The 27,195-nt window shown below is 40.6% G+C and overlaps 3 protein-coding genes across 3 annotated transcripts; all 3 read right to left on the bottom strand.

Moving 5' to 3' along the window:
- Positions 1–662: 662 nt before the first annotated feature.
- Positions 663–5,555, bottom strand: LOC104231452 (lysM domain receptor-like kinase 3). The gene is made up of 12 exons (XM_009784452.2): positions 4,501–5,555; positions 3,995–4,034; positions 3,903–3,910; positions 3,628–3,792; positions 3,116–3,315; positions 2,657–2,746; positions 2,273–2,366; positions 2,022–2,173; positions 1,852–1,940; positions 1,562–1,700; positions 1,362–1,460; positions 663–1,182 (listed from the first exon to the last, which is right to left on the bottom strand). The coding sequence occupies exons 1-12, from the start codon at positions 5,123–5,125 to the stop codon at positions 1,018–1,020; spliced, it is 1,866 nt and encodes a 621-aa protein (XP_009782754.1). The 5' UTR covers positions 5,126–5,555; the 3' UTR covers positions 663–1,017.
- Positions 5,556–5,999: 444 nt separating this feature from the next.
- Positions 6,000–25,474, bottom strand: LOC104231451 (lysM domain receptor-like kinase 3). The gene is made up of 12 exons (XM_009784451.2): positions 24,803–25,474; positions 10,502–10,535; positions 10,398–10,405; positions 10,118–10,276; positions 9,599–9,798; positions 9,054–9,143; positions 8,365–8,458; positions 8,117–8,268; positions 7,947–8,038; positions 7,063–7,201; positions 6,868–6,966; positions 6,000–6,791 (listed from the first exon to the last, which is right to left on the bottom strand). Exons 1-12 carry the CDS (start codon positions 25,431–25,433, stop codon positions 6,627–6,629), a joined length of 1,863 nt encoding a protein of 620 aa, XP_009782753.1. The 5' UTR covers positions 25,434–25,474; the 3' UTR covers positions 6,000–6,626.
- Positions 11,293–12,843, bottom strand: LOC138886488 (uncharacterized). The gene has a single exon (XM_070167743.1). The coding sequence runs from the start codon at positions 12,733–12,735 to the stop codon at positions 11,659–11,661; it is 1,077 nt and encodes a 358-aa protein (XP_070023844.1). The 5' UTR covers positions 12,736–12,843; the 3' UTR covers positions 11,293–11,658.
- Positions 25,475–27,195: the final 1,721 nt, after the last annotated feature.

Raw genomic sequence — 27,195 nt, 5'->3', positions numbered from 1 at the left:
TATTGCTCAAATACGACATCCATCCCTTGATCTAAAATTCATATCCATGTTATACTTATGGTAAAAATTAGTACAATAAGAAAAATCAAAAGAATTGAAAATTAGTGCAGTATTTCTTCATGCTGCTTATTGACTAATTAACATAACAAGAAGAATATTTTTAGGTCAACTACTTCTTTAGATTTCTTCAATTATCTTTTCTTACCTCTCTTTTTTTTCCCCTTTATCTTTTTGCTGTTGAAGAGGTAAGGGATAAGAAAAATAGAACAATTCAGTGAGAATCCTTTTTTTTTTTTTTTTTGCTGGTGAAAATTCAGCGAGAAGCAAACATTTTAGTGTTTACTTCTAAATACAGTGTAACTTATTTGTTTGGAAGTAATTTATGTTCGAAATGTCCATTTAACTATGATTATATTTTGTCAATTAGTGGATAGATAAACATATGAGTAAATCTTTTCACTGATTTGCATGAAAACTATAAATATCACCCTACTTTTAAAATTACAACGTGCTACATACTCCATGGTTTGCAATTTTATTACGCAAATATACTTCCATAATCGAGTAAATGTTTTTCTCGTTTCCTTCTTTTCATAATTAAATTCAGTTTACCTTCCAATTACTAGTAAAGATGGTAATAGAATAGTAATGACAAAATGAAATCTGAAAATATCTTGCTTTACACTGTTTATTTGTCATCTTTCCTTTATAAAGACATGGAGAGTTGGAGACTTTGACAGCTACTAAAAAACACTTATGCCCTTGTCTTTGTTCATAAAATGACATAATAGAGGAGCAAAATATCCAACCCCCCCCCCCCCCCCAAAAAAAAAAAAAAAAATTCCAAAAGGAAAACACTAAAAGAGGAGACAGAGAAAGAGAGATGTATATGGTTTTCCTATTTTACAGTATAGCAAAAGTACCTATAGTAAGTTCATATGGTTGATGTAAACAAATGGGCAAGTGTTACTTCTGGTTCTAATTTCGAGTAACACAATAAAGTCCAATTGGAATTTGTTACCTTCCTGACATGAGATGGGCAAGGCCCTGGTTCTCATAAAATGCAGCAATGTTCCAATCTGCTGTTGAGGATGATATTGTCATTAAAGCTACTACTATTGACCTCATACTTGGCCTCAGTTGAGGATTTTCATGTGTGCAAGACTTGGCAAGAAGAGCCACCTACAAGTGAAAGAAAGCTAATTACTTTCGTTATCGCAATCAATCAATTCACTAAGTACGTGTCAGTCTCAAACTAGTTGGGGTCGACTATATGAATCGTTCATCTTCATTCTTCTATGTACGAATAATATGACGAATCCCTTAATAAAATACACTTGGCAAGTATAATTCTCTTTTACCTTCCAGACTGAATCCAGGGGATAATCATCACCAAGTTTTGGATCTACCAATTTGCATATTCCTTCTCTAGGATCAATCTCTTTAAGCACATCCTCAAACTGCAATATTTTGCCAATTAACAGTTAAAATTTAGACTCTTTAAGTGGTTTAGAGTTGATAATTACTTGGTGAATTAAGAAGAAAACGGTTTTAAGGGTACCATTGTAACGAGCCCCTTCGATTCAGTAGCAATTTCACTAGCTCTGATAATAGCTTGTTTAGCAGATATTAATTCATAAAGCACAACTCCAAAAGCATATACATCAGTTTTGAGAGAAACATCACCAAACTGACCATACCTGCACAGAAAGGTATAAGGAAATCTGAAACCATTTTCTACAGGATTGAAATGATGCATAAAACTGCAGTTTTTACTATTAATTCCTTAAATTGAGAGTTATTACTATAAGATGGGAAAGCCTCTAATGAACTTTCATTCAAAATTCTTACTCTGGGGCCATGTAACCAAAAGTACCAACAAGACGAGTGTGCATAGAACCTTCAGTTTCTATCAGTTTTGTAAGTCCAAAGTCAGCAACCTGCAACGCAAAAGATTATTTTCAAATGAATTAGTACTCAAGGTTTTTTATTTCATAGATCTAGTATTGGAACTTTCATACCTTTGCACGGAAGTTTTTATCGATCAAAATGTTGGCTGATTTAATGTCACGATGGATATATACAGGAACAGTGTGTTCATGGATATACTCGAGGCCTCTAGCTGAATCCAGAGCAATTTGCACCCTGGTAGACCATGGCAATGGTGTCCTACCTGGAAATGAATTAGTACATGATCGATATGGAACTGTGAGAGATTTGAAAATTTGATTAGACATGATTTTTTTTTTTGAATGAGGAGAACCGAAGTTACCTAAACCATGCAAGTGTTGGCTTAGGTTTCCATTGTCAACGTATTCGTAGACTAAGCACAAAGATCCTTCAATGCAATATCCTATCAAACGTACCTGCAACAGTTTCAACATGTGAAATATTACCTCATGTTCTCTATGATGTATTAGGTTAAAGAGCAGAACTAAATCACCAATCATGACTCTCATAAGAAAAAAAATCTTGACTTTCTCAAGGAAAATATCACATTAGCTAAATGGCTCAGACCACTAAATGGATTGGAAATATTGAGAAATGCAAAATCCTGGAAAGGAAGTTTATCAGTCAAAGAAGGAAATGTCCACCAAATTTTTGAAAATTGCATTAATAGATAGACAAATTTCGTAGGTTAGAGGTACGTATTTACCAAGTTCAAGTGATGAACGTGGGTCAAAACCTTCAATTCAGCAAGGAACTCTTTTGTTGCTTGCATATCCATCTTCTTGATTGCAGCTTTCTGCATATTATTGAGATAAAGGACATTAGCAGGCTAGCAGCATGAAATACAAAACCGAGCTATACTATTTTTTAAACTTAGAGTGGTTCTTTCAATGAACTAGGCAACCTCTAATGTAGACGACAGGATGCAAATATGACATGTATTTAGATTCCCTCACAATTGTGGAATTGTTTGTTCTGCATGCTCATCTTAAAAATTTAACCAGGAGAAAGAAGAAATGCCTGCTGACTAAGAAATAAGCATAACTTTTGATTTTGAACCAAACAATTATTTATATGACGCGATAGTGACATAACAAAGCTGCTGATCAATCTAAGTATCCAAATAACTGCTAAGCATCTCTATCTGACAAGAATAACAACGAACCTCGCCTCTTAACTCTGCATAGTAAACAGATGCAAAACCACCTTGACCAATCTTGTAGGCTGTGCTGAAGTTATCGCTGGCATTAGCTAGTTCTTCATATGAAAATTCCACTGATTTATCCACAGTGATCCTTGGGGGCTCTGGAGAAGCACCCTTATTAAGAGAACCTTGTTCTGAAGAATTCTCTAAATTTGCATGACCTGAGTCATTTAAGGAAAATTTCAAAGTTTGTAGCTAGTTTATAAACTTTTTCGAAGGATGAACTACACGTTGCTTCCACAGAACAGTTAGTTGACCTACTTTCATCATTAACCAGGATCTATATTGCAGGAGGCATATATTTTTTTTAACAAATGGCAAATGGATAATATCTTTAACAAATAAGTCATGCTGATGCTGATTCCTCATTGCCAAAAGCAAGAGGAATGAGAAACAAGAAAAACAGAAACTCTCACCAACAGTTTGATGGGTAAATAAGTATATATTAGGAGATTCAAAACCATAAAAATTACCATGAACGTGCTCATTACTACTATGTTTGTAAGGTGCCATGTCAAGAAATGATTCGTCCTCCGTTTTCCTGCCTTTAATTAAGAAAAGATACAAGAAAACCGCTAAAAGGGCTACAACAAAAACTGCTGCAACCAATATGCCAGCTATAGCTCCACCCGAAATTCCTGTCAATAACACACTTCTTAGTAGATTACAATCACGTTCACAACTTCTCGGATACCTCAGACTTGATATGCTGAAAAAGATGTCACCAGAGCACTAAAATAGGGCTAACCTGTTGAGCTGTGAAAAGCAAGAAACCATAATTAGCTACCAATATTATAGCATTGAAACAATAATCAAAAGCTCATTGGGGTTGGAGTAAACCTTGTTGAAGTCCTTAATGGTGGATAAGTTCCATTTTGATCTGCAATACATTTCAGAAAAAAGTGATTTAAGAGGAAAAAATTACAAGATCCGCAAAGACACAGCATGTAACAGGTATTCAAGTGAAAATCCCAAGTTTACTAATTTGTTATACATGTCAAATCATCAAGAAACTCACAACAACTGTTTGTAAATACAGATTGCAAAAGTTGCTCTTCCCTTTATAGTATACAATGAGCATGTTTCCATTTAATGTTTCCGCTGAGATTTCTGTAACAACTCATCCTAATTCGACTAGTCATTCTTAAAACAACAACAACAACAAAAAAAAAAAAAAAAACCCAGTGTAATCCCATAAATAAGGTCTGGGGAGGGTAGTGTGTACGCAGAGCTTACCCCTACCTTATAAAGGTAGAGAGACTGTTTCTAATAGTCTCTCGGCTCTAGTCATTCTTAAGAGATGCTAACAATATGAATATATAGATACCTTAATAGAGATTAATTACCTTTTCCAGGAATGAAAACCAGACCAGTCCCTCTGCTGAAATTTGCTTCAGGATTATAGTCCTCCAACAACTTCTGTGGTAGCTTAAAATCATTGGCTATTGTAGCCAAAGTCTCATTAGGGCGAATCGGATAAGTTATGAATAGACCATAGTCTTTTGACACCTGACTATTCCCACAAGAGCAGTTCACAATAACCTTTACTATAGAATTTACAGGAACATTGTTAGGATCATAACTGTTAGACTTCTGCAACATTTCAACTGTTGTAAGGTTCGAAAAATAAAATCGGTCAATTCTCGGATAAGTAGTACTAGTCTTGACCTGCAAATCAAACTGATGGCCCATGAATTCCCCATTTATACAGCCACATGAGAAGGGAACATTAACTCTGCTTTGGAATTGAATAGTATCTGGTTTGGTTATCTGAGGATTATAACTAAGAATATTTTTTATGGTGGTAGAAAAAGAATAAGATATGAAAGTAAGGTTTGCACCATTCCATAAATAAAACGAAGCTAATGCATCACAATCATCACTACACTGGGATTTAGCCCCCACCCACAGAATGTTCAACACTAATATGCCTAACACTAAATTAAAGCTTCTATTTTCTTGAAAAATCATGGGAGTTTCAACACTGTACTAGCTGAGAAATAGCTTGGGATTTTTGAACTCTTTAAGAATCTTGTAGAAAGTTACTAGTGGGAAAATGCTGGTAAGGATGGTAAAGATGCCAATGGATGTATTATGGTAGTGTTAGTTGACACTTGACAGGTTCCGTTCTTTTGACTTTTTAACATATTTCAACTTGGCGTAGTCAGAAAAGGGAAGAGTTAGCTTTGAATTTTGCATTATTTTAAGTAGGAGACACAGTTCTAGAGCAGCGGTGCCTAGATGGTATTTCCTGGAAAGTAGAAAGAAAATTAGGTAGTACTATGTTTGTGTTCCATTAGTTGACCCCTTCAGTCAACCCACCATCATTATTGCTTCTAATGTGCTTGGATTTTAGCCATGGGCGTTGAAATTTGAACTTGAAATGTCTCAATAAGAAAGATGCTTGGGCTATGCCAAATCTTTTTATCCCCCCCCCCCTGTTTTTCTTCCTTTTTAGCTTGGGCTACCATATTAGGCCTAGTTATGAGGACTTATATGTTGTAGGTCAGCTGATACTGCTAACAAAATCCTGCATTGTCACAACTTAAAACTTATTTTGGTAACATTCAAACCCAAAATAGTTAAGGACAATTATATGAATCTTTTGCCCATTCAAAAATACAGTCTAGGAGCTGAACGTGCAGCTGAAGGAGCATAATTCCAACTATTTTTATGTTGATCGTCAACCTATGAGAGGCTTCTATGTTATTCAAACTTGGGGCCGACAATATAAATCTCACACAGATGGAAGGATTTTGGTAACAGTAATACATTAATGTAGTAAACAGTTGAACAATTCATGCCGTCAAAGGCAAGATTGCATCAACGATGGCATGCCAAGAGATAAAACAAAGAAGTAAAAAAAAATATTAAAATTTACACATGGATCAAGTATTTCAAATTAGTAGGAGCCGATCAGATTTTGTTGCTTGCCAGAGGGTTACAACTCCAATTGACCCTATTAATATAAGTTATCACTACTAATGAGAATTTCACAAGTAATGACTATGAAACAAACATATAATGACAGAGTCATTTGGGCTTACTTGTTGTTTCTTCTACATCATGATAATACAAAAATACAAATAATTTGACCCAGCAGGCTAAAGGGAAGGAGAAACGTGCAAAGGTAGATAACCTACTTATATTACAATTTACAACTTAAAACTGGAAGATGGCAATAAATTCTACATATGGCAAAAGAAATTAAATAATCAGTCAAGAATGAAGATGGCTATGAATCAGCAAAATATAGAAAACCAGTAGGTGGTACTAATTAGGAAGAAGTTGTTCATATTGGTAAGCTATCTGGAAATGATTCATTTTGGATTCAAAATCAAGGACATTTGTCCTACGAAGATTCTCTAGAGGATATTCTCACAAATATGGTATATATAAACAAATAATACTCCCAAGCATTTTGAGGTTCTTAGGCCTTAGAGGATGCTGGACTGATCACCAGCTGCTATTGCTACCTTCCTGTCATGAGATGGACAAGCCCTTGGTTTTCATAAAAGGAGCCAATATCCCAATCCTCAGTTGAGGATGATATAGTCATTAAAGCTACAACTATGGACCTCATGCTAGGTCTCAACTGCGGATTTTCATGTGTGCAAGCCTTGCCAAGCTGAGCAACCTGCAAACGAAACAACCAACTAATTTACATAGGCGAAAACGCTTAATTTTATTACAAGAATAACAATGAACTTTACCTTGCAGACTGAATCTAGCGGATAGTCATCTCCTAGTTTGGGATCAACCACTTTGCTTAACCCGTCTCTAGCACCATTCTGATTAAGAACATCCTCAAACTGCAAAATATCATTATTGTTAGAAATAGAACAAAATTCTCTGAGTGGTTTAGAGGCTGGAATTTATAGGTAAGACAACGAGGTGACAAGGCATACCAAAGCAACAAGCCCCTTTGATTCAGTTATAACTTCATTCGTCTTGACAATAGCTTCTTTGGCAGATATTAGTTCATAAAGCACTACTCCAAAAGCATAGACATCAACTTTCGGGGAAACATCACCATACTGAGCATACCTGTATGCAAGGCCCATTTAAACAAGATTAACTACAAATAAAATAAATAGGAAAATACAATGCACAAACCAATCATCAAAATTCCTATTGACAACTATGCTGGGCGAACGACAGTGCTTAATATCAATATTTTACAGGTGATGGAATCCAGCAACATAAGATGAAATAAGTTTTTCTTCCTTACTGTTCGTATCCAAACCTTTAAATTCGTTGAACCTCACTGCTTCTTTATGGTCACAGAGAAGAATTTATCTCTGGTGGTATTATTTAAGATTAGCATCCATGTCTTAACTCTATTAGCATTTAGCAGAAACATCTTGAAAGATATAGTCTTTCCCAAAAGCAAATTTGAATCGGGAATATAATGCAAATGCATTTACAGGTTTTGCAAGAAAGGACTAGCAACTCCTTCAACTTCACTATTCTGCCGTTGATCCAGACCTATGACACAGTACATTTAACTAAGATACTCAACTTTCATGCCTTCTCTAGAATAATGTATGTCCTGAATCTATCCGGATTAACAGCTACATAGAATGACCTGCCAGATGTGAGCAAAAGAGAGGAAAAGGAAAAGACTACCAAGTTTTTTCTGCATTTACTTGCTACTGGGGTGGTTCTGAATTTCAGTGTTGAAACAAATAGATACCTTAGCAGACAGAAGCATTACTGCCAGATATCATCATAGAATATAAAAACTGAAAAAAATACTGGTATAAGATGCCAGCTGGAATTAGATGCTTACTCTGGAGGCATGTAACCAAAAGTACCCACAAGCCGAGTATGCAAAGAGGTACTTCCAAATTCAGTTAGCTTTGTAAGTCCAAAGTCGGCTACCTACATAAGAAAAGATCTTTCGATGCATTTATATGACAAGGCTTTGATCTTTAATTTGAAAATCACAATTTTCACAACCTTCGCACGGAAGTTTTTGTCAATCAGAATATTAGCAGATTTAATATCACGGTGGATATATAAAGGAACAGTATGCTCATGGATATATTCGAGTCCTCTAGCTGTATCAAGAGCAATTTGCACCCTGGTAGACCATGACAATGGATTCCGGCCTGGAAGTCAAAGATCGAGATGGATTTACAAGTGAGAAAAATGCAGCAAAGTGATTATATTACATGGTTTACACAGCATAACAGAATTTCACTTACCCGATCCGCGCAAGTGTTCGCCAAGGTTTCCATTTTCAATGTATTCGTAAACTAAGAATAAAGACCCTTCAACACAATATCCAATTAAGCGTACCTGCAATAGGTTTTAAAAATAAATGTCATCTCATGGTCTCAATCAGAACAAGTATCTTTTGCCCTTTAAAATTGACAGAGAAAGTTCTGTATCTTGCTCACTTTTCAAGGGAATGACCAAGGGGTTGTTGAATAAAGGCACGCATGAAATAAATGAACTATATTCTGATCATTGCACAGAAGATATGACGTGATGCAGGCTCCCAAAGAGGCTCTGTGGTGATTATCATATGTAAATTTCATTATTTTTATATTTCTTAAACATGGATAGAAAGAATAAATCCAAGCATAGTTAATTCGACATATGGACCAAAGTCCTAAGTCACTGGGACAACACCATATTCTAATAGCTTGATGGCACAGAGCCACGTCACATGGCATTTCTGCATTTTGATTAGTAGAGAATGTGGCATATGAGCTGAATTTGAATGTTGATTACAGAAAATTTTCGATCTCAAAGGAAGTAGAAGCATGTTTGAACTTCGAACCTTGAACCAGCTGCCCGGCTATCTTTACAGGAAACACAAGCACAAAAACAAGAATACCTATACAAGGAACGTCGATACTTTCAATCATTATAAGAAGAATAAACTTACCAAGTTCAAGTGATGAACATGCGTTAAGACTTTCAACTCGGCGAAGAATTCTTTCGATGCTTGCATATCCATTTTCTTAATTGCTGCTCTCTGCATTCAAGTCAGAAGAAGGCCTAAGCTAAAGAAATGGGAAAAGGCAAAGGATACATTTTTTTTCTGATTTAAACGTGTATTACGAATTCATTGAACTATGTTTCATTCAGTGCATACATCTAAGGACTAGAGTATCAGCCTCCATGACCTCTTTAGATATGATGCTCTGGCTATATAAAGAACAACCACATTTTGAACTCATGTAACTTTGCATGTAAACTTCGGATGATCTAGTAGTCATGGATTTATCTTCTTCACTCATAACTCAAGATCTTTAAGCTACAGTGTTCTCCATGCTCACTACTGATTAGTAATAGTTACTATGCTCTTTTCTGTTAGCCCTGTACCGGTATTGTGAATGAGAAGACATTGACAAATTAAAGTAGCTACCGACAAGTAGTACGAGTATTTAAGTGTGTGTGTGAAATACTATGACAAGAATCTCCACAAACCTCGCCTTTTAACATTCCATAAAAGACTAATCCAAAGCCGCCTTGACCAATCTTATTTTCCATGCTGAAGTTATTTGTAGCCTTAGCAAGTTCCTCATATGAAAATTCCACCGATTTATCCACTGTGATCCCTGTCGGCCTTGGAGAAATAACACCAAATAAAAGACCTGATTCTGTAATTTTCTCCAATTTTGGAGGACCTGATGCATAAAGGATTTCATTAAACCATTCTGATTACTTGGTTTTGAAGACAGTGCTTCATCAATTGTTAATATTATTGATTTGGCAGGTAAATTTGGCTTAACTATAGACGTTTTCAACAAAATATGTATAAGGCTTTCTCACAGTGAACATGATGATTATTCATGGGAAAAGCAAGAGAATCAACAAACATAAACAGCAGAAACTCGCGCTGCATCACTAGTTAAGGATATTTTGTCCACATCTATCTACTTTAAGAAGCAACTACTATCCTTTTTATTGGGGAAAAGATACATTACAATAAAAAAAATTACTTACGTAAGTGCTCATTAAAGTGTTCATCAGATGATCCTTGGAGAAATGATTCCTCCTCTATTTGCTTACTCCTATAAAACACAAAATAAAGGCAAACTGCAAAGATAGTAGCCCCAAAAATAGCTGCCACTATTATACCAGCAATGGCTCCAAGTGAGATTCCTGGCAAAACGGCATCATTTAGCAAGCCATATAGTAATACCAAAATATATGATCATACTTCATGTTTGAACTCATAAGTTGAAATATATCTCATCACAGCAGTACGCGAAGTAGAGTCAACCTTTTGAACTGCAAAACAAAGCAGAGAGAATATTCTCAGATGACTATCTCAGACAAAACAAAACACTAAGTAGATCTCTAGAGCTTATCAAGTTTGGATAAAACCTTGTCTTCAATGATGGAAATTTTCCATATGCATCTGCAATGAGTGTAAAGGAAAAAAAAAGATTACTAGGTCAGCAGTAGGGCAAATTTAACAAATAAAATAATCATTCTTTACCGTGAATTTTTTTTTCATCCATATCAAATCATTTGAAAAGAAGAAAAAACCTTTGGAGCTTCTGCACAGTAAAACAACTTGCAGTACTTACCCAAAAACCACCTACTTTACCAGATTGTTTTTAAGTATTAAAGCATTACTTGCTAACATTCCATCCAATTTAATAGCTGATCATTATTATAGCTGGCCTTAATTTCTTGATCAATTGGATTTTGAATATGCTAAGCTTATATATTAGTCGAAGGGGAGCCTTGACTGGTAAAGTTGTTGTCATGTGACCAGGAGGTCACGAGTTCAAGCCGTGGAACAGCCTCTTGCAGAAATGCAGGGTAAGGCTGCGTAGAATAGACCCTTGTGGTTCGACCCTTCCCCGGACCCTGCGCATAGCGCGAGCTTAGTGCACCGAGCTGCCCTTTTTATATATTAGTGTAACCTAGTATATTAAACAAATGAATTACATTTTGCAGGAGCAAAACCAATTCAATTGTTTATTCCTCTACCAACTTCCGAGCAGTTAAATCACTGAATATTTATAAGATCGTATTTCACATGCATTATTCCTCAAGCGGAGACGGATCCAAGCTTTTTAGGATCAGAACTCCAGAGCATCGCTGCACGCTCACACGCTACTCTTTTGTAATCCGGCATTAGACAGTAATTAGTTAGTCACATCTACTTATTGTAAATATACATAATATTAGGATTTTCCAACTGTGTATAGCTCGAACAAAACAACACAAGCTACAAGCCTACAACGGAGCTACATCAGTTCCTATCCTCGAAAAAATTCATTGCGACATTTAGTCGAGCAATATCAGGTAATACAGGGTAGTATTAACAGTTAAATTAAAACAACAAATAGATAATACCATTCATTCCCCATAATAACCACATGATTCAAGTCCTGCCCCGAAAAAGAGATTTAACACCAAAATGTCCAAAATCCACACACAGCTCTCCTTTTCTTGGTTTAACACACACACACACAATGTAATTGGCTCGGTGTAGACTCTTTCCAAAATGAATCACACAAAAGTGAAAATCAAGCATTATGGTCGTCAATGTCCTTAATGGCCCTAGTTCTATAGCGTCTGCTGTGCTTCTGCAAACTTCCAGCTCTAGCTCTGTCAGCTGCATTATACCACTCATCTTCTTCCATTGCAGAGACTTGAGCATTATCGGATTCCACGGCAACAATGCTAAGGGGAATTGTTTTTCTCACTTGCATTTGTTCTGCCTTAGCGCCCTGCTTGGTGAAGGGGCCAGCAGGCTCCTGCTGCTTCATTCTCGGGTTAAATGTAGGCAACTTCTGGAAATTAGTGGAGCTATCATCCTCCAGCTGCGCTCGCTTCTTCATGAGACTGAAGAAGTCCATGTACGTTTTCCGGTTGGATGCTTCATCCATATTATCTGAGGCATCAAGCGTATAGCAAGTATACTTGGACGGATTCCTTATATAATCTGGAACGGACGAATCCAGGGGCAAATTAGATTCTTCGTTGAGCTTGAACCCTTTAGGAGGTGGCATGGAAGTGAAATGAGCTTCTCTGAGGGTGGCCTCAGCAGCATCTTCCTGGAGCCTGAGCTTGGCGGCCAGGTGATTAGCGCGAGGATCTCTCTCAACTTCCTCAAGTGTAAGAGGAAGTTCATTGTAGGTATCCGTAGGAATTCCGTAGTCGGAGACGTCCCGCAAGTACAAGCGGTCATTAGGCTGTTGCTTCTCCCTACCGACGGCCACTTTGTCGAATTCGTCCTCTTCCTCCTCATAGTCGAGAGTGGAATCTAGACCAATGCAGGACCGGATATCCGATTCATCGGCATCAGCATCATCTGGTTCTTCTTGGCCGTCACTGAGCTCTTCCAGATCGGACTGGAGCTGTTTGGGGAAATCTAGGGTTTGCAGGTGGGGCTTAGCGAAGAAGCCGTCAATATGAGGAGGGCAGGGTTTGGAATCAAAGTCCAGTAGTTCTTGGGAGGGGCTATCCCTATCCCATTCCCTTTTGTGAATCTCGTCGTCGGTTAAACACCAGAGAGAACTCAAATTGGAGGAGGGCGCCGTCGCCGTCGAAGTCAGAGAGCCGAAGACCTTGTCCACCCGTACTCTGAAGCTGTCGTCCATGGCTACCTTGTGAATAGTGAGTGCACTTCTTAAATTTGCAGCTCCCTTGTCAGCGTATGGATGCGCACGTAAATAGGGCTGCCGTGCCGTCGGTAAGTCGGTTATCCGCCTAAGTGCAATTGTAGCCACATTTATATTGCTTTTTTAAAACATACTCAGCATTAGATAATTTAAAACATAGCCACAATTAAAAAAGAATAGTAGAGGGTCGTAAAAATAGCCAGCGTTTACGAAGTTAATGAAAAATAGCCACTATTTTGCTGCAACAGAGACCGGTCCAGCATAATATACTGGAATTCGGTGCACCTGTGTATGAACTCTAGCATATTATGCTGGATCGGTACACTTTGCTGGCTCTAGTATAATATACTGGAGACTGGAGCACCGGTGCTCCAAACTCCAGTATATTATACTGGACAATTATACTTGCTGGAACTCCAGTATATTATACTGGAGTTCTAGTGTACTTATGCTGGAACTCCATCATATTATGCTGGAGTTCCAGCATACTTATCCTGGAACTCCATCATATTATGCTGGAGTTCCAGCATACTTATCCTGGAACTCCAGTATAATATGCTAGAGTTCAACCATACTTGTGCTAGAACTCCAGTATAATATACTGACGTATTTTTCGGGTTTTGAATAGTGTTTTCGCTCAGATTTATCTTTACATAAAAAGTGGCTAAATTTCGATTACTTTTGAAACTAGGTTATTTTTGAACGACCAGTTGTGAATCTAGCTATTTTTGAATTTCTCCCCGGAGGGTCGCTTCTTCAAAGTTTTTTGGAATTTCTTTACTGAAGTTCAGTTTTTACAGGTCGAACTTCATAATAGTGTCCTGCAGTTTAATAAATTGCGGAGATTGAACTTAAAGAATAGTATTCTGAACTTTTAAGATATTTGGGCCGTGAAGTTTGCCATGAAGGTTCATGCTATTCTTTTTCGCTCCCCATTTTCTTAATATAAGAAAAATATCGACCAAACAATCAATGAGTACTCTTTTACATAATTAATGAGGGAATAGATAACTCCATCTATGTGAATTCACAAAAATAAATAGATAACTCCATCTATGTGAATTCACAAAAATATATAGTTGGTGTTAACTTCAGATAAAAGAGAAAGGTAGGTTGATGTTAACGTAAAAATAGTTTTACTATGATTAATTGTCTGATATTGTGATTAGTGTTTGACTCAAAAAAATATTAAAACTTTTTCGGGCAAATCAATCAAAGATGACGGTATAAGTCTTAGCTGAGAAAAATAATCTCTAGAAAGACCGATATACAAAGTGAAGATAGGTCACGAGGCTTCTTCTTTTTATTCATAAATAGTAATGTCTCCAGAGTCTTGAATGTCGGTTACAAGATTATTGTCCTCCTTTTATACTAAGAGAGAAATTCTTCTAAACCGTAGGAGACAAAATACAAGGAATATTCAAAGGAATATTCCCAATGTCACCTGATGGCCATACATTATTACAAGGGTCGTCCCATCTCTGGTTTGTCTCAGGGTCGTCTCCCTCAGGGCATCAATTCGAGGAGACTCCGTCAATCGTCATACTCATCGTCGGTCAAATTTGGACGCATACAGTTAGTCCCTCCGCTTGTCTAGGTCGCAACTTAGTGCATCCTCGATGAGGGAACACCATGCGTTCCTATGGAGAAATTTGAGTCATTGTGACGTTACGAAATGGCCAATGAGGGAAGGTTGGCGTGCTTGGAAAGACACCCAGTAATATACTTTACTGGGAAATGATGTCATCTTCACGTGCGTCATCATCACGCATGTTTTCGAGGCAGGAGTTGATGGCTTGATGCTTCGGTTTTAGCGCTACTTTGTGGCTCTCCGCTTTGATTCTGGTGCCCACCCAACCTTATAAATAGGGGAAAGGTTTGTTTTTTCGAAAGTTTTTGGCCATTACACTCTTGATAACCTCCTTCATTCTTCCGAGCTTGCCCTCATACCCTTCTGCTTCTTCTTACGTTCTTCATTCGAAACTTCTTCCTCCTTCTTTTTGTGTTGATATCCCTTTGAATGATACCATGACAAGGTCTTGTTGTTCTCGTGAAGAGGTTCCTGAAGCCACCCCATTGCCCACGGCACCCCTTCTGGCGGTGGAGATACGGTGAGGGAAGAGGGTGACAGCCTTCCTACGGTGGAGAAGCTATTGCCAAGGCATCCCTTATCTTGAAGTGACTTCCTCAAAGATCCCCCTTCTACTCCAGACCCCGTATTCTCCGAGACGGAGCAAGTTCATATTGATGCTCTTCGTGTAAAGTACGACATTCCCGCTCATGTAGATATGGTTCCGGCGGGGAGAGATTACATAGATGTCCACAGACTTGGGTACTGTGCTTTCTATGAGTACCTTTTCATGATTGGCTATATTCTCCCTCTCTTCCCCTTAGCGGAAGAATCTGTAGGTTCTACCAAGTTTGTCTGGCGTAACTTTCGCCATATACGCTCAAGATACTTCTGCTGCTGACCAAGTATGCAGATTTGGCGGAATGTAACATTTCTATCCACCACCTTTTGCACCTGTTCACACCTGGCTTCCACAGAGGTACCATGGTGCATTTGAGGCTCCGTGGTACTAAAGGGCTAGTAGTCGAGACAGATGACTGGGTAAGTCACAAGTTTTGACATAAGTATTTCTTTGTCAAAACTGAACATGTCGTTTTTGACTCCGCCAGGTTCCCGGAGCGATGGAATGAGACTCGTAAGTGTCGCCACTCGTTTTGCTCTTCTTTTATCTGTATTCATTATAAAATTTGTTTGCTTCCTGTTTGCATCTATGGGACGTCCGCCTTGCCCTATTGCGGATATCAGGGATTGGGTAGCCCGTCTGTTGCCTCGTGCAATAGAGACTCGAGATTGTCCCGCTTTCGTGAAGCGTTACGGCCCTAGAGTCTCTTCTGGTAAATATTTCCTTACCACTTCATTGGCCGTATGACCTTGTTTTTTAATACGACCCTTCGTGATGACAGGTCGAGGAGCTTCCAGGTGGAGGGCGCCAGTCCCTACGTTTTGACAGGCCGTTGCTGCCGCTGACACGCAGTTTGTTTTGAGTGAGTCTGTTCGAGAGGGTCGTCCTCAACCTATTCAATTAGAAGGTCCTTCTCGAGTCGTGGTCGTGAGGGAGGAGGCTTCTTCTGTACCTGCTCTACATCCTTTGGACGAATCCTCTAACGCGGACGAGCCGTTATCGAGAAAAAAGAGGAGGCTGGAACTTGGGAAGGGCGTGGCTGTGGACGCTGATAGAAGCAGGGCATCGCAGACGGCTCCCGTGCCCGTATTTATGGATGACGCCATTTTTGTCAGAGAAAACTCCCCAAGTGGAAAGAGTTTACCCGGGAGCTAGCTTAGTGCGCTCTGGTAAGGGTGGTGTGTTGTCCAACTTCGGAGGACGTCGTGTTGAGTGTGACGGCTCAGGTTCAGATGTTGACCCAGAGGATGTCAATGAGTTTGTAGGTCGCCATACTCATGTAGAGGTCAGAACGGAAGGGTCTGATCGTCACATAGTCATCCCGGGGGATTACAACTTGCTACTGAACTGCGAGTAAGTGGCGTCTGCTCTAGCTCCTCTATGTGGTGTCCCGAAAAACGAGGCTTTTAGGGCGATGAGCGATGCGGAGTTGTCTCAGAAGGTCGTCGGTATGGCCTTGCAGGTAGGTGCCTTTCCTTCCCTTTTTGTCATTGGGTTATTGTGGTGATCGATGTTTTGAATTTTGTTTCTAACTTCTCCCTTTTTTATCAGATCCCCGTCATGGAGATTAAGCGAGAACATAGGGAGAGGATAAAGGATGGGCCTTTATGAGAAGATGTCGTCCAAATATCAACAGTATCGTGCTAAGCATCGTGCGATGGCCGACATTTATCATCAGGATCCTGAGTTTCAGTTGTTTTGTGAGGGGCTCAAACAGCGGGAGGACCAACTGGAGCTTAAGATCGAAGAGTTGAGGGAGCGAGATGAGGATCTCATGAAGACTGTCGCTCGTAACAGTGAACTCGAGGCTTCCCTTAAGGTGAAGGATGACGAGCTTGAGTTGAGTAGGGGGTGATGGCCAAAAATGCCGACTTGCAGGCAAAGGTGGTCGGTTTGACCGCTAAGTTGAATGCGAAGGCAGTGGAGGTACAGGGACTTAAGGGAGAGCTGAGCGTTGGTACTGATAACTTGGCGGTAGCCATTTCTAGAATCACATCTGTGGAGAATTCCCTCCGCGTTTGCACGCCGGAGCTGGTTGAAGAGAAGGAGGCCTCTAGTCGTAAGGTTGCGGGGCTCGAAGGGCGTGTCAAAGAACTGGAGGCGGAGCTAGCTGTGTTAAATGGAAAAGTGGCCTCGCTGAGGGCGGAGAATGCAAGTCGACGTTCTCAGCCTTCCACGTCTCGTGCTTCAGCCGATCCAGTCGTGCCCCATCGTTTATATGAGTTGTAGGTCCATGCTGAGGCTCGGCTTGACGTGTATAAGGCTTTTCACGCCGAGGGAAGGGCTACTGAGGCGGAGCTTCAGGCCGTACACACCGAAGCTCGTGCAACTCATGAGGCATGCAGGTACGACCCCCTCACATCTGATGGGGATGATATCAACTTTGATGATGCGAACCGTCTTGCTTCGGACTCGTGGTACGAAGATGCTTACCCTACCGGGGACTATGTGTAGTCTTTGTTTGTACTTGCTTTTATTTTGGGGTTTTTGCGGGGGGTATACTTGAGCCCATTTGTAAAGACAAGTGTAAATAATATTTTGATGCAATGTAAAATATATTTTGTCGATTTGCTCTTCTTTGCAATGTTTATGATATCCGGTTTAACTATCGAGCTATTAAGCTATTAAGTCGATGGCCTTGGCCATTGGGATGTTGCTTCGAACTGTCGTCGAAGTAGTGTCCCATTGTAGTTCGAACGAGGTCGAACTCATGCTTTTATAGATGGCCTTGGCCATTGGGATGTTGCTTCGAACTATCATCGAAGTAGGATCACGTCGTAGTTCGAATGAGGTCGAACTCATGCTTTTGTCGATAGTCTTGGCCATTGGGATGTTGCTTCGAACTGTCGTCGAAGTAGGATCCTGTCGTAGTTCGAATGAGGTCGGACTCATGCTTTTGTCGATGGCCTTGGCCATTGGGATGTTGCTTCAAACTGTCGTCGAAGTAGGATCCCGTCGTAGTTTGAATGAGGTTGGACTCATGCTTTTGTCGGTGGCCTTGGCCATTGGGATGTTGCTTTGAACTATCGTCGAAGTAGGATCCTATCGTAGTTCGAATGAGGTTGAACTCATGCTTTTGTCGATGGCCTTGGCCATTTCTTGTTGGAGATTTGATTGTATTCCCGTAGGAAGACATATCGACTTTATTCATACAATGGATGTTTGATTATATACTTGTAAGGATCACATGTCAACTCTTCACATACAATGGAGATCTGATTAAATTCTTGTGAGAGTCACATGACCTTGTACATACAATGGAGATGATTATCTATATCCAGTCCCTTCATTACTTCGCTCCGGAGATCATGTCGACGGGTCGGGGTAATGAACAACACTTCGATCCTCGAGGCGTCTCCCTTGCCGCCTCATTAAAAACCTCCCCGGGAAAACCTGATTGGGATAAAACCCGGGTGAGGGAAAAGGAGTACGACTTAGGTGACGCCTTCTTTTAGAAGTGGAAGTACTTGAGATGGGCGACATTCCAGTTGTTTTGGAGTAGTTTTCCCTCCATTGTTTCTAACTGGAATGCTCCTTTATTTGCTGCGGTTGTGATTCTGTATGGTCCATCTCAGTTTGTTCCCAGTTTTCCCTCATTAGGGTCTTTCACTGCTTGTGTTTTAGCCTTGAGGACGTAATCTCCGACTTTGAGCGGTCGCACCTTGGCCTTCTTGTTGTAGTACCTTTACACTTGCTGCTTCTGGGCTACCATTCTTATGTGGACCATGTCTCTCCGTTCTTCGACTTTATCCAGATCTTGTAGCCTACTTTCGCCGTTGCTTGGTCCCCTCTCGTTGGAGTATCTCAAACTAGGTTCTCCGACCTCATGGGTATAACTGTGTCAGTCCCGTAAACTAGTGAATATGGCGTCTCGCCTGTGCTGGTTTTTGGCATAGTGCGGTATGCCCATAATTTTTCCGATAGTAGTTCAGGCCATAACCCTTTAGCATCCTCAAGTTTCTTTTTCAATATATTTAGTATTACTTTATTGGAGATTCGGCTTGACCATTGGCGGCAGGGTGATATGGCGTAGAGAGTATTCGTTTGATGTGCCACTTTTCGAAGAACTCAGTCATTCTCTTTCCGACGAATTGAGGTCCGTTGTCGCAGCTGATTTCTTTGGGAATGCCAAAACGACATATTATGTTTTTCCATATGAACGCGATTACCTCTTGCTCACGTATCTAAGTGTATGCACCTGCTTCCACCCATTTAGAAAAGTAATCAGTTAAAACCAAAAGGAAGCGTACCTTACCTCGTCTCGCTGGAAGGGGACCGACTATGCCCATTCCCCACTTTATGAATAGCCATGGTGAAGTGACGGAATGAAGGAGTTCCCCTGCTTGATGTATCATAGGGGCGTACTTCTGACACTGTTCACATCTCCTGACATAGTCCGCGACTTCTTTTTTCATGGTGGGTCAGTAGTCTCCGGAGCGGATGAGGCATCGGACGAGGGTGCGGTTTCCCGTGTGAGTGCTGCAGTGCCCTTCGTGTACTTTTCCAGTACTCGCCTTGTTTGATTTGGCCCAAGACATTTGGCTAGGGGGCCGCCTAACGTTCTTTTGTAGAGATCACCATTTAGGAGGCTGTATCGGATGACCTGTACCCGGAGTTTTTTGGCTTCTTTTTTATATTGCGGGAGCGTTCCATCCTGCAAATACGCTACAAGGCGGTTACGCCAATCCCAAGTTAAGTTTACAGAATGTACCTCGACGTGGTCTATTACGGAATGGATGAGGGTGACCACGTTTTCCTTGTTGATATTTTTGGTGGCCGCAGCTAGTTTAGCGAGGCCATCTGCTTCGATATTCTGTGCCCTGGGTATCTGGTCGAGGCGGCATTCATCGAATTCCGGCAGCAGTTTGCGAATTTCCAACTGGTACTTCTGTAGTCTCTGTTCTTTGATTTGGAAAGTCCTAGTGACCTGGTTCACCACGAGTTGGGAGTTGCAATGGAGGACGAGCCGTCGAGCGCCATATTTGAGGGTTAACTTCAGACGTACAATCACGGCTTCGTACTCGGCCTCGTTGTTAGTCATCTCACGGCATCGTATGGACTGGCGAATTACTTCGCCTGTAGGGACTTTGAGGACGAGTCCCAGTCCTGATCTCGAGGCATTAGAGGCGCCATCGGTGTAGAGGATCCATAGGTCGGTATGCATGAAAGCGCAGAGCGCTTCCTGTTCTCTTCAATCAATATTTCTGTACTAAAATCAGCGACAAAATCAGTGAGCACCTACGACTTAATGGCAGTTCGGAGTTGGTATGTTATGTCGTGCTCGCTTAATTCTATGGCCCATTTGGCCCGTCTACCCAATAGTTCGGGTTTGTGTGGGATACCTCTGAGGGGGAAGGTTGTCACCACCTTTATGGGGTGACATTGAAAATATGGTTTAAGCTTTCGTGAAGCTATGACTAATTTCAAAGCTAGTTTTTCAAGGCGGGGGTACCTTGTTTCGGCATCGATTAAGGTGTTGCTAATATAGTAAATTGGAGATTGCGTACCTTCGTTTTCACGGACCAAGACGGCACTTACCGCAACTTCGGAAACTGCTAGATACACGAGTAGACATTCTCCCAGGTCCGCTTTGACGAATAGTGGTGGCGAAGATAGATACGCTTTCAGTTTTCTTAGGGTGTCGCTGCATTCTTCATTCCATTGTAGTCTGTGGTCTTTACTTAGCACGTTGGAGAATTTGTGACATCTATCCGATGACCATGAAATGAACCTCGATAGGGCGGCTACTCGTCCTGTCAATTTCTGCACCTACTTTTTGCTGGTCAGTATCTCCGGTATTGCGTCGATGGCCCTGATCTGATACGGATTGACCTCGATACCTCTTTTTGACACTAGGAAACCAAGGAACTTTCCCGAAGTTACACCAAAGGCACGTTTTTCGGGATTCAGCTTCATTCTGTATTGACTTAATATCTCGAAGGCCTCCTTTAGATGGTCGATATGGTCCTCTTTCTTTGTCGACTTTACTATCATGTCGTCGATGTAAACCTCAACGGCCTTGCCGAGCTGTTCTTTGAACATCTTGGTAACTAGCCTTTGATATATGGCCCCTGCGTTCTTGAGCCCGAACGGCATTACCTTATAGCAATATGTCCATCGGTGAGTGATGAAGGTTGTCTTTTCTTGATCTTCTTCGGTTATTAGAATTTGATTGTAACCGGAGTAGGCATCCAAGAAGCTCAACAGTTCGTGTCCCGCTGTCGCATCGATAAGCTAGTCGATGTGGGGCAACGGAAAGGAGTCTTTCTGGTCGATAAAGTCGACACACATCCGCCATTTCCTATTCTTCTTTTTGACCATGACCACATTGGCGACTCATTGGGGGTATTTTGACTCTCTGATAGAACCGTTAGCGAGTACCTCCTCGCTGACCGCCTCGTTGATGGCGGCATTGAACTTTCTCCTTATTTGCCATACCGACGGATGAAGTGGATCGACATTCAGCCTGTGTGTGGCGATCTCCCTTGGGATTCCTGGCATATCTGAGTGGTAAAAGGCAAACAAATCAGCGTTGTTAGTTAAAAACTCACGATATTTACCTGGTTCCGAGAGGTTGTGTCCAACATAAGCCTTTTTTATGTTGTCGATATTGTCCAACTAGACAGGATCGAGATCCTCTACAGTTGCCTTGCAAGCTTCTCTGATATCCGGTCTCTGATGGATTCTACTTGTACATCAGGTCTGGATCCCGACATGGCTGATTGATATGCCTCCGCACTTGCCCCTTTTAGTTGTTTGGTGTGTGTGCAATCTTGGGCGATCCGATAGCATTCTTGGGCGATGCATGGCTCACCTCAGATGTTGAATATCCCCCCATGGGGTGGAAAATTTGATTACTTGGTAAAAACTTGACTGGACTCACATATCGTGTATCCATGGACGTCCTATGATGGCGTTGTAGGCTGTTTCCTGATTCATGACGTGGAATGTCGTTTCTAGGGTGAACCCTCCGGCCAGGACGGGTAGCACTATTTCTCCACATGTTCGCTCCACTGCATTATTAAAACTCGTTAGTGTTATGCAATGCGGTATTATTTTATCCTCGAGTCTCATTTGCACGAGAACTCGTGGGTGAACAATACACGCGCCGCTTCCATCATCCACCCTTATTCTTTTTACATCGGTATCCGCGATGCGTAACGTTATAACAAAAGCATCATAGTGAGGGAAAGACAAATCGTCGGTATCCAACTTATCGAAGATGATACTATCTTCGAGGTCGTCATACCGTTCGTGGGAAACTGTCCGCTTGAGTTTATGTGTGGTGGTGAACTTTACATGGTTGATTAGCATATCGTCGCCGCCGCCAATGATCATCCGAGCTGGTGATGGTGGCTTCGAAGGTTCTTGAGGTTGGTTGCGCCCACGAGCGAAGTTGGCCCGTCCTTTATCGCTCATCAATTCTTTCAGTTATCCCTGGTTTAACATCCTTACTACTTCTTGTTGCAGACCTATGCAGTCTTCGGTTTTGTGTCCTCTCTCCTAGTGGAATTCATACAGGACGTTCGACCTCCAGGTGCTCGGATCCGATTTCATCTTTTGCGGTCACTGCACCTTCGTGCCAAGCTTTTCCAGTGTGTACACTATCTCTGAAGGTGAAACACAAAAATTATGAGCAGATAGCAATAGAGGCATACCTCTTTCGTTTCAGAGGGGTGTGATGTGTCGGTGTGAGATGTGTCAGGGCGCGACATCCGTGTGTCGTGGAGGAGGCGGATTGGGTGTTTTCGATTGAAACGTGGTAGTTGATCCCTTCGCCCGTCGTTACGTCGATATCTCCTTGTCTTGGTTTGGACTGATGTTAATCGCTGAAGTGGGCCGTTCAGGTCGTCTTTGTCTGCCCTCACTTTGGTGCAATAGGCGTTGTGGATCTCTTCCCACGTGGTAGGGGGTACTTCATGAGTCTACTGAGTAGTTTTTTGGTCTCTTTTGATCCGCTTTTGTTTAACCCACTTGAAAGACTGCTACTGCCATCCCTTATGACATGTTCGGTAGGCTCATCCTTACTCTGTTGAATCGGGCTAGGAATTCCCGAAATCCCTCGCCCGTCATTTGCCTGACGACAAAGATATCATTGACCCTAGCCTCGGCCTTTTTCGCTCTCGGGTGAGCGGTGAAGAACTTATCTGCCATTTCTTCGAACATCGATATCGACCGTGCTGGTAGTTGGGAATACCATGTCAATGCTTCCCCCGTCAGAGTTTCGCCGAACTTTTTCAGCAGCACAGACGGTACCTGTTCTTTTGATAGATCATTACCTTTTACTACGGTAACGTAATAGATTAAGTGATCATCCGGGTCCATGGTCACATCGTATATTTTCAAATATGGTGGCATTTTGAAGGTCTTTGGAATAGAATGAGGAGCTGCCCCTTCGCTGTATGGTTGTTCGCCAAATCGGCCCACATCGCGTTTTGGTAGCAACTTCGGAGCGCCTGGTATTTTATCAACCCTCGCCTGATGTTACTTCATCTGGTCGCGGAGTGTTTTGTTCTCATTTTCCATCTCTTCCATTTTCTTTAAGATGACCTTGAGTGCGTCGTTGGCTGTATCAGTAACAGTATGGGTGTTACCTGTTCATGTAGCGTTTGGCTCATCGGCAACAGCTACGGTTTCTGTGGGTAGCGTGTCTTCGACACCTCCCTAAATGGGTTTCTCGAGCATGTTGCTCAAGGTACTCATTAACCATTCTTCTAGTAGCCTTTTGACAGCCGGTGGCGCTTCTCCTGCTGCGGATGTTGAGGTTTCCCTCTCGCGCAAGATCGTTAGATCCCCGTGCGGAGGAGGTGAGATCTCTCGTTCAAGTGTAACACTGGGTGTTGCATTCTCCCCGTCTTCTCCTTCGGCTTCGTTGAGGGAATTCAGGAGGTTGTTTGTGACACCCTCTATTGCCTTTAGCCTCGCTTCTCTCTTTCCCGGCATCGTTGGCTTTTATGGATCTGAAGAAAGGTGATTATTTCTTTCAAGAATCTAGATGACTACTACGATTTCAGCTATAGAAATTCCCACAGACGGTGCCAAATTGTTTGACTCAAAAGATATTAAAACCTTTTCGAGTAAATCAATCAAAGATGAAGGGGTAAATCTTAGCTGAGGATAATAATCTCTAGAAAGAACGATAGACAAAGTGAAGATAGGTCACGAGGCTTCTTTTCATTCATAAATAGTAATGTCTCCAGAGTGTTGAATGCCGGTTACAAGGTTATTGTCCTCCTTTTATACCAAGAGAGAAATTCTTCTAAACCGTAGGAGACAAAATACAAGGAATATTTCCAATGTCACCTGATGGCCATACATTATTACAAGGGTCGTCCCGTCTCTGGTTTATCTCAGGGTCGTCTCCCTCAGGGCATCAATTCGAGGAGACTCCGTCAATCGTCATACTCATCGTCGGTCGTGGTCGGTCAAATTTGGACCCATATAATTAGAGCGAGATAAATACAAAGCATTTTATCAAAATTTTGATGTTTAAGATATATAATCGATTGATAATAAAAGAAGAAAAAATATCCAATTGAATTAACATGATAGGAGGTGATCACTGAATTCAAATTCGCGATATTATACTTTGAATTGTTATCGATTGATCATTGAGTTGTCCCCACAACAGCATAAATATAAGGATGAGATATCATCATGGGAAAATACCATATTACATGTTAAATACTCGTACTTCTTGCCAACCACTTATGCCATGACCAAAATACACTAAGAAATCCATTATGCTATCTTTCGCTGGTCCAATTTGAAACAACAACGTTCAAGGTATTAATTTATTAAATAACTAATTTCCAATTCAAATAAACGACAAAAATACTAAAGTAGTCACTAACCTCTAGCCGGCACAAACACTATTCCTGACCCGGAACCAAAATCCAAACCCGGATTGAACTTCTCCAGCAACTCAGCCGGCACAACCGACTCCATGGCCACCGTTGACAAGTTCTCTCCCCGACGAAGAGGGTACGTGGCAAACAACCCATAATCGTCGGACACGTCTCTATCACCACACGAGCAATTCACTGTCACATTGATCATGGCATAATCCGGTATGTTAATCGGGTCATAAGTGTTGACCCGTTTGAGCCAATACTCCGTTGTAAGATTTGCTAAGACCATAGTGGCAACTTTTTTGTACGTATCACCAAACACTGTTTTGTACACAAAAGTATGTCCCAAAAAATCACCATTTAAACAATCACAAGAAAATGGGACATTAATCCTCGTATTACTAGTGATACTATCTTGGTTTGTAATTTCAGGATTGTATTTGAGAATATCTGGGATTGTTCGGTTGAATATGTGACTAATGTAAGTCAAATTAGCTCCTGGCCAAACATGGTACGAAGCCAAAGCCATGTCACAACCATTTCTACACTTGGCTTCACCATTAATAAAAATGAAGAGAAAAAAACTAAGACTAAGCTGCAGCGTAAGCCTTATGGTTTTTGTTCTGATGCTCATTGTTATGAGAAGATTAAAAGAGAGTGAGAGAAGAAGAGGAGTAGTTATAGTCAAATATGCCATATTATTTAACAAAATGTTGAAGGCATCTTGTCTATTGTACGTCATGCAGTCTTCGAAAATATTTTCTCCTTTTGTTCTTTTGCCATCTTGCTGTGGCTTAATACTTCATTGTTATTCTAACATTATTGACGAAATAAAATATCCAATTGCAAACTCTCTATCCCATTGTCAAATTTGGATTCTTGGAATGTGAACTTATGCTTCCTGACAGGATGTACGTGCGAATTTCTATTGCTGGTGCGGCAAGCAGAAGAATGAAAATGACTCCTCTTTATTTTCTTAAAATGGTTTAAATTATATACACTGAAAGAGTTAAGAATAATTTTTACATTATTAATATAATTTAATTTATATAATGCCCACTCTTCGTAACTTTCGTCAAAAACATGATCTAAAGTTCATCCCCTTTCGCACAAATTATGGTGGCAGCTTCTTAGAAAATGTAAATCATATAGATTATAAGAGAATGTAAGTTCAGAAATTTTAAAATCACTTCATTTATTATCTACTTGCTTCATTGGGTTACAACTTACAACCATGCATACCAAAGTAATACTAGCTGACAGAAACTAAGAGTCCATCGTATAGAGAATCAGGTTTTCAATTAGTTCTCACAATAAGCAACAGACCGTAAAACCAAACAGTATAGGGAACCAGATTCTCTGTTTGTTCCCACAGTAAATCGGCAGTAAATAAAGAACACGCGATATTTACGTGAAAAATTTCTTTCTCAAGGGATTAAAAACCACGACCTATCCTAGTAGGATTTCAACTCCACTAAACCGAACAAACTTCATATTATAACCTATTACAATCTAGGAATTAAACTCTTAATCCCTTACCCCTTACAATAACTCTATTGTATGCCCTTTGTAATAACTCTATTACAAAGCAACAAAACTTGACTAACTCTAGTCAAGAAACTAACCAAACTGTGGTTTAAATCTATCCTACAAAGACACTTCTTGAAAGTAGTGTAGGATTACAAATGAAGAACAAAATAACAAAGACTCAACAAGCCGAAGGACTTAAAATATCTTCAATCTTTGGATCTGGTACTTGAGGTTGCAGTAGCTTTGTTCTTGAGAGAGGTGGTAGCTAACACTTGAGAGAATATTATCTTTTGATTTGCAAGTGTGTGAAAGATGAAATCTCTTGCCTCATGTTGATAATATGTGTGTGTGATGTTATCAAGGAGGATGCAATAAAGTGCCCTTTAGTTTGACATTAGCAAGCTACAACTGTGCGGTTGTACTGCTGCCAGACGGTACAGTGCATTAGTCTGCGAGACGGTACAGTGCAGCAGCTTTTACAGCTGTAGAGTTGATTGTACGACGACCAGGGGAACTGATTCCTATATGTTTTCTTTGCTGTTTCCTTATCTGATTTCATTGAGAATTGAACCAGACATCTGACTAGTTACTTTGAACGCAAGGGAACTAATTGTATCAGGTTCTTTATCTTGTTCTCTCATAAAGCTTGTCAAATCATCAAAACAAAAGACGCATAACTTATCAACTCCCCCTTTTTGATGATGACAAACTTAGAATTGATATTCTCCCTAAGAACCAGATCTTCACATTCTTCCCCCTACGAATCAGCCATATTCACATGAGAACCAGACCAAAGGAACTGATCACAACTGGTTCCTTGAGATTGTTTGGCAAATCATCAAAATATAAAATAGCATAACTTATCA

This window comes from Nicotiana sylvestris, chromosome 2 (genome assembly GCF_000393655.2).
Source record: "Nicotiana sylvestris chromosome 2, ASM39365v2, whole genome shotgun sequence".
Classification (NCBI taxonomy): Eukaryota; Viridiplantae; Streptophyta; class Magnoliopsida; order Solanales; family Solanaceae; genus Nicotiana; species Nicotiana sylvestris.
This window is presented reverse-complemented; position numbering and strand designations above follow the sequence as displayed.

Coding starts and splice junctions, on each gene's coding strand:
- LOC104231452 (XM_009784452.2), bottom strand. CDS start 5,125: ATGATTTTTCAAGAAAATAGAAGCTTTAATTTAGTGTTAGGCATATTA. Junction 4,035..4,500: donor GGTTTTCATTCCTGGAAAAG/GTAATTAATCTC, acceptor AATGTATTGCAG/ATCAAAATGGAACTTATCCA. Junction 2,747..3,115: donor ATGCAGAGTTAAGAGGCGAG/GTTCGTTGTTAT, acceptor AATAATATGCAG/AAAGCTGCAATCAAGAAGAT.
- LOC138886488 (XM_070167743.1), bottom strand. CDS start 12,735: ATGGACGACAGCTTCAGAGTACGGGTGGACAAGGTCTTCGGCTCTCTG.
- LOC104231451 (XM_009784451.2), bottom strand. CDS start 25,433: ATGAGCATCAGAACAAAAACCATAAGGCTTACGCTGCAGCTTAGTCTT. Junction 9,799..10,117: donor ACACTTTAATGAGCACTTAC/GTAAGTAATTTT, acceptor TTTATGCATCAG/GTCCTCCAAAATTGGAGAAA. Junction 8,039..8,116: donor ACAAAAACTTCCGTGCGAAG/GTTGTGAAAATT, acceptor TTTCTTATGTAG/GTAGCCGACTTTGGACTTAC.